Source organism: Cervus elaphus, chromosome 32 (assembly GCF_910594005.1).
Source record: "Cervus elaphus chromosome 32, mCerEla1.1, whole genome shotgun sequence".
Lineage (NCBI taxonomy): Eukaryota > Metazoa > Chordata > Mammalia > Artiodactyla > Cervidae > Cervus > Cervus elaphus.
The window spans coordinates 44,522,640-44,532,478 of NC_057846.1; the positions used below are offsets into that span (position 1 = coordinate 44,522,640).

A 9,839-nucleotide genomic window follows, 5' to 3' on the forward strand; every position below is an offset into this window, starting at 1 on the left:
GAAGGGAATCAGGGTCCCGGGATTCTTGGCCTGCTACACCTGGGGACCTGGGGTGGAGCCTCCATCCTGTAAATGGGAGCTGAGTGGAGGAGGGGAGTCCTGACCTCTTGGCTGTACTTACCTGGAGTTTATTTAGCCTTTGATACACTATAGGGTCCTAAGAAATACTGGCAGCCTCCCCTCCCTGGGAGACACATACCGTAGGCCACGATTGGGAACAGGTTAGGAGGAGACATAAATGCCAGTCTTGACTTTCTTATGAGATTCAGATGTTCCTGAAGGTTCATGTGTTGTATGCCCTTAGGACAACATGCAGACTTTAAATGGTTGTTTTCCTCCACTTATGGTAGTTATGGTGGGGAGGTCAGAGCTCCTTACGGAGTCATTCCAAAAATCATTTCCTACTTGTCGTTAATACTGTAGCTTCTCTCACCAAAAATAGTTTAAAATCAAAGTTTATTCCTATCCCATGTGACATTAAAAAAATGAAATTATGATCATCTTAAAACTCAAACTGCTCTGAATTTGGTAATGAATAAAAATTTTGAAGATTCTGAGTTTAAAAAAATTTTTTTCAGGAAAAAACTCAGTAGAACAAAGTCACGTCCAAGGTAAAAAAATATATATATATCAAGACGTGGAATTGAAAGAGAATATTACTTCAAGCAAATTATTGTCATTTTAAGGACAAACTTACAATTTTTTTTTGCTTGTGTGCAAATCAGTTTGCTTTGATATTTTTCTTTCACATCAAGGACTGTATTGATATTTTAATACACAGTCATAGAAAAAATAATGTCCAGAAACCCTGGTTACCATATCAAGAGCAATGCTCTTCATTCATTGGTATCAGATTCACATGGTCCCCAATACCAGAAGAGTAATAACCAAACAGGCAAAACTGTTCTTTCTCCTTTAAACATGGTTGGCCTTTTAAGAGTGTGGAACACAACTGCAAGCTTTCCTTCTATAGATCAAGTGGACTTTTAAATAATAAGGGTCACGACTGACTTTATAAAAGCCACAGGTTTGGGGTATGTGTGTGTACACAATTTTTTAAATAACTAAAGATCAGAAAATAGGACTTTGATCTTTAAAAACAACAACAAAACCCGTGTCAAGTGGAACTTTCATCTGCCTTCACCATTATGGCTACACCTTCTAAGAAAGGGATTACACAAATTATAGTTAAAAGAGAAAATCTCATGTATTTAGGTTTCCAAGTAAAAAGTTTTGCTAGTTAACTTTAGACACCACTGTTTCTTAACTGCAATGACAGAATTATTTTTAGTACATGTAGCAGGCACACAATAAACATTTAAATTATTTTACAAAATTTTAAAACTTCTTTAATTTGGAATTTGATAGTTCAAACTATGCAGTAGTTCAAAGTGAAGTTTATAGTTGCATTAAAAACAAGTATTTTTTAAAAGTGGCAACAAATGCTACTCTATTCCAGGAACTCATTTCAGAGCATCTAAACAGCACTGCTTACACATCAATGGTACACAGAGAACAGATGACCAGTTGTCAGGGATATTTCACAAGGGGATTCCGCAGGGTTTGGAGGTGACGCAAGTGGTCAGTCACTTCTAGCTCCCTTCTAACTCTAACATTCTACAGTTTTCCTAGCAGCTCTAATCAGGAAGAAGTTATTTCTCCTATTACTGCCAGATTGTATCATTCACAGAGGGAACCTTCAGGATGTTACTATCTGTGCTTAAAGTAAATATCATCTTTCACACTATGATGAAACTCACAGGGGTCTCCTCCCGACTCATTCCAGACAGAGACCTTGCCCAGCTGTTTCAGACTGTGTTTCACTGTGATTGGACAGGACCTGTTTTAGCCTGAATGTTCTCCTTCTCTTGGCAATGTCATAAACACTACAACAGACAAAATGAGTTTTTAAAACATTTTAACAAACGTTACATTTCAAATTCAGAAATAAGCACCTGTACTTCAAATTCTGTAGGTTAAACATAGTAAGTGATCTAAATGCAAATAGTTGGTACACATGCTGTTGCTCGGTTCTCTCCAATTAGGGATGTCTGTCCCACGAAAAACAGTAGCTTCAGGTTAATTCACGATGCTAAGATGCTAACTGATTATGATGGTCACTTATACAATTAATGTTGGATTCCTGGTTCTGATGACATGGGGACACACACACACACACACAGACACAGTTTTCTTTTACGTCCATGACAGTTTAGTTTTCACATATATACTTTGTAAAATATTTACCCACATATCCTCCAGGAATTGCTAGAGAGATGAAATGTAAAAACACACTACTTGAGAGATTTTGTAGCTTCTAAAACCAGTGATGAGACCCATGAATAACTAGAGAAAGTCCTCTGACTCCTTAGAGTTAGTTCTAAGTGTTATCAGATGATAAAATTTCAAGTAGTCATAATTTTCTACTTTTGAAATACTGGTTCATAAAAAAAAAAAAAATCAAATCTCCATGCATCAAAGCACTGGCAGGATGGCAGTGAGCTACACGGAGAATCAGGTCTACAAAAGACGCTCCTGGACTGACGACTGCCAATCTGTAACACTGCCTTCAAAGGTCTGTGCAGCACTCTGAAATACAGAATAATTATAGTTGGAGCAGTTATTCTAAATCTAAGTAGGTAACTCCTACGGCAGTGCTTATTTACTCAGAACTGTTTTCATTTCAAATCTATGTAAAATTTCTCAAAGTTAAGAGCACAACTCACAGTCTGAACAGAAACTGCAAGCATTTGAGTCTCAATTTTGAGTAAAATAAGCATTACCTATTAGGATTCTTTCGGATTCAAATCACTCATTTAGGTAAATGGGATGTGATTTCTCACTTGTGGTAAAAGTGAAGAAATCGTCTTTTGTGTGACGCCTTGACCAATCAACTCGTCAAGAGCAAGATTTCCACCTTATGCAATGAGTCACGCTCTACCCACACGACAGAGCTGGCAGAGACCCGGGCACACACACACCTACAGTGGGGACAGGATGCCCCTGATCTCAGAGCAGTGAGAGGAAAGGCAAGCCCTGGGTCAGCCCCAGTGGCCTCTGCTCATCTCCCTGGTAACGACGTGCAGTCTGCTTGCTGGAGAGTGTGCCTCCCACTGGAGACACACTTCGAATTCTATAATGCTGGATGGGGGCGGGGAGAAAGGAAGGGCCCCACTCTTTAAAAAAATCCCTTCTTTAACATCATTTAACCATTATGATTAGGTATGGAATGGCAAAACTCGCCAAGTTAACTCTGATAGGGATTCAGATAAACGAATCTGTTGACTTTACAAATAAGAATGTGTAAATATATATATATACATATATATATTCTGGGATGTTATGTCCTATGCTTCTGATTTAAAACGTGACTAAGTTCTCTCAATAAACTGAATTAAATTTTTTTAACTTGAAACTTAAATCATCCTTACTGCACTGTTCTCATTCTCTTTACTTTTTATCTTCGAAACTTGTCTATAAATACTCGAATTAAAAAACAAAATTCCCCAATCTTGAAACCAACTTACACTGAAGCTCTGAGGTTAGTTTATGACTTTTAAAATATTTTGCTAAAATGTAAAAACCCTGAAATTACAAACAAAAAATTTACAGTTTTACAGTATATATCTAATTTATTCTTTTAAAAAAATATTCTGAATTGCTTTTGTACAAGTTATCAAGTGTAATCTCTTTTCAAATGAAATTCCTCTCTAGGGTAGAAGAGGGTAGGTGGTATTGCCCCATGAAAAACCAATACAAATTTCACTTTTTCATGCTGGGACTTCGACTATCTCGAAGTAGTCATTGGGGAGAATCACGTAGCCCCTCTCGGAGACGTCGTCTTTCTCCTTCTGGAAGTGCACCACCTCCTTCAACTTCTCCAGCTGCCTCTCCTGTCTGCGGCACCGCTGCTGGGCAGTCTTGAGCTTCTTCCGGAGCTTCTCCACTTGCTGCTCCAGCTGGTGGATCCTCTTCCGCTGGTGCATGGTGTCCTCCACGGTGTAGTTGTGGTCACAGAACACAGAGAGGTTATCGGGGGTCTGAAGAGGAGGCATGAGCAACCCGATCGCGGCATCAACCTGGGAAATGGGGGGCGTTAAAGGAGGCGGCGGGGGCTGTTCCTGCGGCTCCAGGAGATCTTCTTTCTGGAACAAAGACGCAGAGCATGTTTGAGCTTCATTATGAAAAGTAACAGATTAAAAGAACAGACTGAATTCTGCACCTGTGTAATGTAAGACTATTAGACTTAGTTCTGCCTCCTTGGCATAGAAATAGTATAAAATGAAAAAATAGTTTCAATTTTCCTTTTTTACCTGAAGTAGAAATGGGATGTAAGAAAGGCAGAATGATTAATCAGATTTAATTAAACACTAAGCACTGAAAACTGAGAGGAAAAATACTCTGAAACTTAACTATCATTGTTAAAGAAAAATAAATACTTATCAACATATAAGCAGGAACGTGGGGCTTCCCAGGTGGCGCTAGTGGTAAAGAACCTGTTTGCCTACGCAGGAGACGTAAGAGACATGGGTTCAATCCCAGGAAGATACCCTGAAATGGCAACCTGGAAATGGCAACCCATTCCAGTATTCAGCTGCAGAATGCCATGGAAAGAGAAGCCTGGTGGCCTACACAAGCAGGAACACAGACTGATCTTAAAGTAAGTTAAAAGCTAGGCTGAGTGTCTTAGTGTGAGAATATTTACTTTACTAAACACTCTGTATCTTTAAAAGTATTTTACTGTGAACAGTGGTCATTTACAAGGGATGGGTTCCAGGTAACATTTACATTCTTAACACTACTGTGGATTTTCCAAATTTCCCGGTGAACACACTGAGTCTATGAAAAAAGACCCACCCAGTATTTTACACGCCCCTCACCTTGTCGTGCGGCTCGGTGCACAGAAATATCGTGGGGACAGCATCCTCTTTCAGCAGCTTGTTGTTGCACTCCCGCTTAAAGCAGTCCGGGGTGAAGTGCTCTGAGCAGATGCTGCTGTACTTCGTGGGCTTAAAGTTTTTCCTTCTGACGGCTGCCTCCCATTTCTTACAGAGACTGGGTCGAGTAAGAGGAAACCTAAGAAGACAAAATGATTCTGTTTTCTAGCCTTACTCAGAAACAAAAAGGCACACCCAGGCTTTCCTTGCTTAGAAAAGAATTAGCTGACAACCAGGGGTGTTCACACACCACGGGAGTGTGATTAATGCACCTGCTCCCACTAATCCTTTTTTGACAGTTTGTCAGTTGTACCCTTATTACCCTAGTTGCTAAAGATGTACTTGTTTGGACATAGAGAACAGAGCTGTGGTTGCCAAGAGGGAGGGGAGTGGGGAAGAGTGGGATTGAGAGTTTGGGGTTACATATAGAGAATGGATAAACAACAAGGTCCTACTGTGTAGCACAGTGAACTACAATCAAAATCCTGAGATAAACTCAAATGGAAAAGAACATGAAAAAAAAAATGCATACCTCTGTATAACTGAATCACTTTGGCATACAGCAGAAACCAACAGAATGTTGTAAAGCAACTATATCTGGATAAAGTAAACTTTTTTAAAATGGACTTGTTTTAAAATCCTATAACTAAAGTGACCATCACTAGTGTGAAAAATAAGTCACCCCTCCTAGCATGGTATTTTTTTTTTAAAGCAGCATTTCTTATAGGAATCTTATTGATCACAGAGCAGTTATAAGAATGTGAGATATAATGATGTATACAATCTAAACAGGCCAGGCTCATTAGGATTTACATTATGCAAAAAACATACGTATTAAAAGGCAGCCACGTGGTCAGACGCACGCAGCTGGCAGAGCGGGTGATGGGAGGGTAGGTTCAAGGGCCCATGTGATGTTTTTCCCTCCTTTGCAGTAAATAATCTTCACAAACAGACGCACCTAATACACAAGGGTAAACCATATAGCTCCACCATCCAGCTATCTCAGTTTTTAAGGCTTTTTATATTGAAGACACTAAAACTTCGGGTAAAATACACATGCTATAGAGTGAATTTGTATTATCTTTTTACCAGTGATCCTCTGTGTACTGTAAAACAAAATTGCACGTTTATAACTACGTACTGAGACAAAGCTTTTTGTTCTCTTGAGAATCATCTTGACAAATATGAATCAAATTATAGTCAAATCATAATGATAAGGAAATAAAGTATTCATTTTAATTTACCTCTTCATCGACTGAAATACATCCGTTAGGCCCAGATAAAGGGAGATAGGAAGATTTGAAACTTATCTTGATTCTGTTTCTCCAGGTAAAAGATTCAGTGAGTGGGGATTGAAACAAAGCCAAAGAAGGGTGATTCGACCCTGTCCCACAGCTTGTCTTCCAAGTGATACATACTCGAGCCTGACTCCGCTGTGGTCATGAATCTATCTATGGGGTAGTCCCTTCTCTTTGCGCAGAACATCTGTTCCCACTGCCACTATGTAGAAGCTGAGAAAAGAAGGACTCCTAGAAGGTTCCTGCTGGAAGTGCCTCTAGAAGTAGACACAGCAGCAACCACTGGTAAACTCAACACCCTGGGCCTCCTGACCAAGGATTACAATACAGCTTATTTCTGAGGTCAAGATCCTTCCCAAAACTGTTCTTTTAGATAAGGGATGAGATGTAGATTAGCCCTTCTTTTGGTCAAATCAATTATTTAACCGAGAGCAGAAACTCAGTGTTTCTGAAACATGTGAATGTCATCCTTAACCAGTGCCAATGAAGGGTGTTCCTTATGTCTGGATTCCCTCAGCCACCTCATTAGAAATGGGGAGGGAGGAGCTGAAAGCCTGTGATCATGTCACCATCTCCAGACCTGTTCCTTCACTTTGGAAGTCCTGGAGGTCCACCCAACAGCTTTCTGAAATTGTAATAAATCAAGAGGCAACATTAGGAAGCGTTAAGTGTTCTATCTGCTTCTTGGAAAAGGAAAAAAATCAACATTCTGGAGACCTCTCTACACCCTACAAACTCTGATTTTTGTTTCTCATATTGAATGTATAAAAATGCACCCACATTCCCTGTTAAACATGGAAGGCCCTCACTCCCCCAAAATTTAAGATTTTGTTTTTTGTAATTATTTACCTATAAATGTGTGGATCACAACAAACTGTGGAAAATTTTCAAAGAGATGGGAATACCAGACCACCAGACTTTCCTGCCGCCAGAGAAACCTGTATACAGGTCAAGAAGCAACAGTTAGAGCTGGACATGGAACAACTGACTAGTTCAAAACAGGAAAAAGAGTTACATTGTCACCCTGCTTATTTGACTTATACACAGAATACGCATGCGAAATGTCAGGCTGGATGAATCACAAGCTGCAATCAAGATTGCCAGGGGAAATATCAACCTCAGATGTGCAGGTAATACCACCCTAACGGCAGAAAGCAAAGAGAATCTAAAGAGCCTTTTGAGGAAGGTGAAAGAGGAGAGTGAAAATGCCAATTTAAAACTCAGCATTCAAAAACTAAGATCACAGCATCTGGTCCCATCACTTCATGGCAAATAGATGAGAAAAAAAAAAAAGGAAATCGTGGCAGATTTTATTTTCTTGGGCTCCAAAATCACTGTGGATGGGGACTGCAGTCATGAAATTAAAAGGTGCAAAAAAATAAATAAAATAAAAGATGTTTGCTCCCTGGAAGAAGAGCTATGACAAACCCAGACAGCATATAAAAAAGCAGAGACATCCCTTTGCCGACAAAGGTCCATCTAGTCAAACCTATGGCTTTTCTAGCAATCATGTATGCGTGTGAGAGTTGGACCATTAAGAAGGATGAGCGCTGAAGAATTGATGCTTTTTAACTGTGGTGCTGGAGAAGACTCCTGAGAGTTTGTTGGACTAGGAGATCAAACCAGTCAATCGCAAAGGAAATCAACCCTCAATATTCATTGGAAGGTGCTGAAACTGAAGCTCCAATACTTCAGTCACCTGATGTGAAGAGCTGACTCACTGGAAAAGACCCTGATGCTGGGAAAGATTGTGGGCAACAGGAAAAGGGGGCGACAGCGGATAAGATGGTTGATTGGCATCACCCACTAGAAGGACATCAGTTTGAGCAAACTTGGGGAGGCAGTGAAGGACAGAGAAGCCTGGCGCGCTACGGTCCATGGGGTCGCAAAAAGTGGGACATTACTTAGCAACTTAACCACCACCTACAAATAATCTGTATAATCTACCACCTGTTCTCCTTTAGCTATTATCCATTTACAGTCGGAAATTTTTGCAAGACACTTTTACCGTAATAGAATTTGTTAATACTGAATTTGGCCGATTGAAAATGGCATCGTGCGGACAACAGATCATCGTTATCATTCCGTTGTGCGGCTCTTCTCAGAGAGGCTTCTATCTTTTAGGGCTCTGGCCGCAGCAGCGTCCGGGAGAAGCAGCCCCGAGGAGGGGGGCGCGCTCACCCTGATCCCGAGGGCTCCCCTCACCACTCGAGACGCACTGTCACTGCCCGGGCTACACTGCGCATCTTGGCAGTCCCTGAGGCTTTCTCCGGAGCTCAGCCGTCCTTAACAGTGGGGTCCCAGAAGCTGAGTCCAAGACATGCTCCCTGACATACCGACAGGTCAGTCCTCACCACACCGATGCCGGACCAACAGGGTGGGAAACGTGGGACTCTGCTTCTGCTTCAACTTCCCTTCCAAGAGTTACTACCACCTGCCGTCTCCGCGGCCCGGGTATGGAACCCTCACAACCAGCGTAAGTTCCACACAGCGCCCGCGAGCTTCGAACCCGCTACCCGGAGAGGCGCGCGAACCTGAGCGCGAGGGCGGGCCGCCGCGGGGGCGCGCGCCGGGGACGCGCAACCCGGCCCTGAGGAGGCTGCTTGGGGATACGCCCACTGCCCGGGCCCGCCCCTCTCAAGGTCTCGCGCGGAAACGCTGTAGGCTCCGCCCCCGAGCGCGGCCTTCGCACTGGGTCTCGCGCAGGCCCGCGCCTGGCTCCGCCCCTCTCACAGGTTTCGCGTGGAAACACGTCTGGCTCCGACCCTGAGCGCGCCCTTCGCACCGGGTCTCGCGCACGCCCCAGCCCCTCTCACAGGTCTCGCACGGAAACGCGCCTGGCTCCGCCCCCCGAGCGCGGCCTCCGCACTGGGTCTCGCGTAGGCCCGCGCCCGGCCCCGCCCCTCTCACAGGTCTCGCGCGGAAACGCGCCTGGCTCCGCCCCCCGAGCGCGGCCGCGCGCCCCCCGGCCCAACTAGGGCCCAGCCCCGCGAGGTGTGCGGGGTCCTTACTTGTGAAAAGAAACGGGTTTATCCTTGTCGTATCGGTTCTTGCAGCCGTAGGCGGAACAGGACTGTACCATCCTTCCGGTCCTCAGTTACTTCACTTCTGCCGCCCCAGCAGGCAGTTGAGGCTGTTATCAGTGTCGCCGCGTTCTGCTTTGACACCCTCGCTCCTTCTGTAGCTTTGGCCAACAGTCAGAATGATGAGGGCCTCACTCGGGAGTCACTAATGTGCCCGTTTTGTTGTTTGCATTAGCGGAAAGACCACAGCCATCGCCCGTCTCCCATCTCCAAGATGGCGGAGACAGCTTCAACCTCACCTCTCGCGAGGAGTTCGTCCTACTGTTTCTAATTAGCCCTGAGGTCAGAGGTAACGTTCCCTGGGACGCAGGCCATTGGCTGAGGCCCGGCGTTGCGGAAGTGGGCGGGGCCCCGAGCTTCCGGAAGGAAGAAGGAACTAGCTGGGAGGAGCGGGGCGGGAGTGCAGGACCAGTCCCGACCTCTGCGATGCCTCCCTGGCTTGTGTATCCCGTGCGACTGAGGTTGGAGAATTAGGTGAGACCAACCAAGTTGCGCCTGTCCAACTTGAAGCAGGACAGCCG

The 9,839-nt window shown here is 43.8% G+C and overlaps 1 protein-coding gene across 1 annotated transcript; it reads right to left on the reverse strand.

Moving 5' to 3' along the window:
• Positions 1–1,182: 1,182 nt before the first annotated feature.
• On the reverse strand, positions 1,183–9,585 carry THAP1 (THAP domain containing 1). The gene is made up of 3 exons (XM_043893524.1): positions 9,247–9,585; positions 4,881–5,076; positions 1,183–4,145 (listed from the first exon to the last, which is right to left on the reverse strand). The coding sequence occupies exons 1-3, from the start codon at positions 9,315–9,317 to the stop codon at positions 3,771–3,773; spliced, it is 642 nt and encodes a 213-aa protein (XP_043749459.1). The 5' UTR covers positions 9,318–9,585; the 3' UTR covers positions 1,183–3,770.
• Positions 9,586–9,839: the final 254 nt, after the last annotated feature.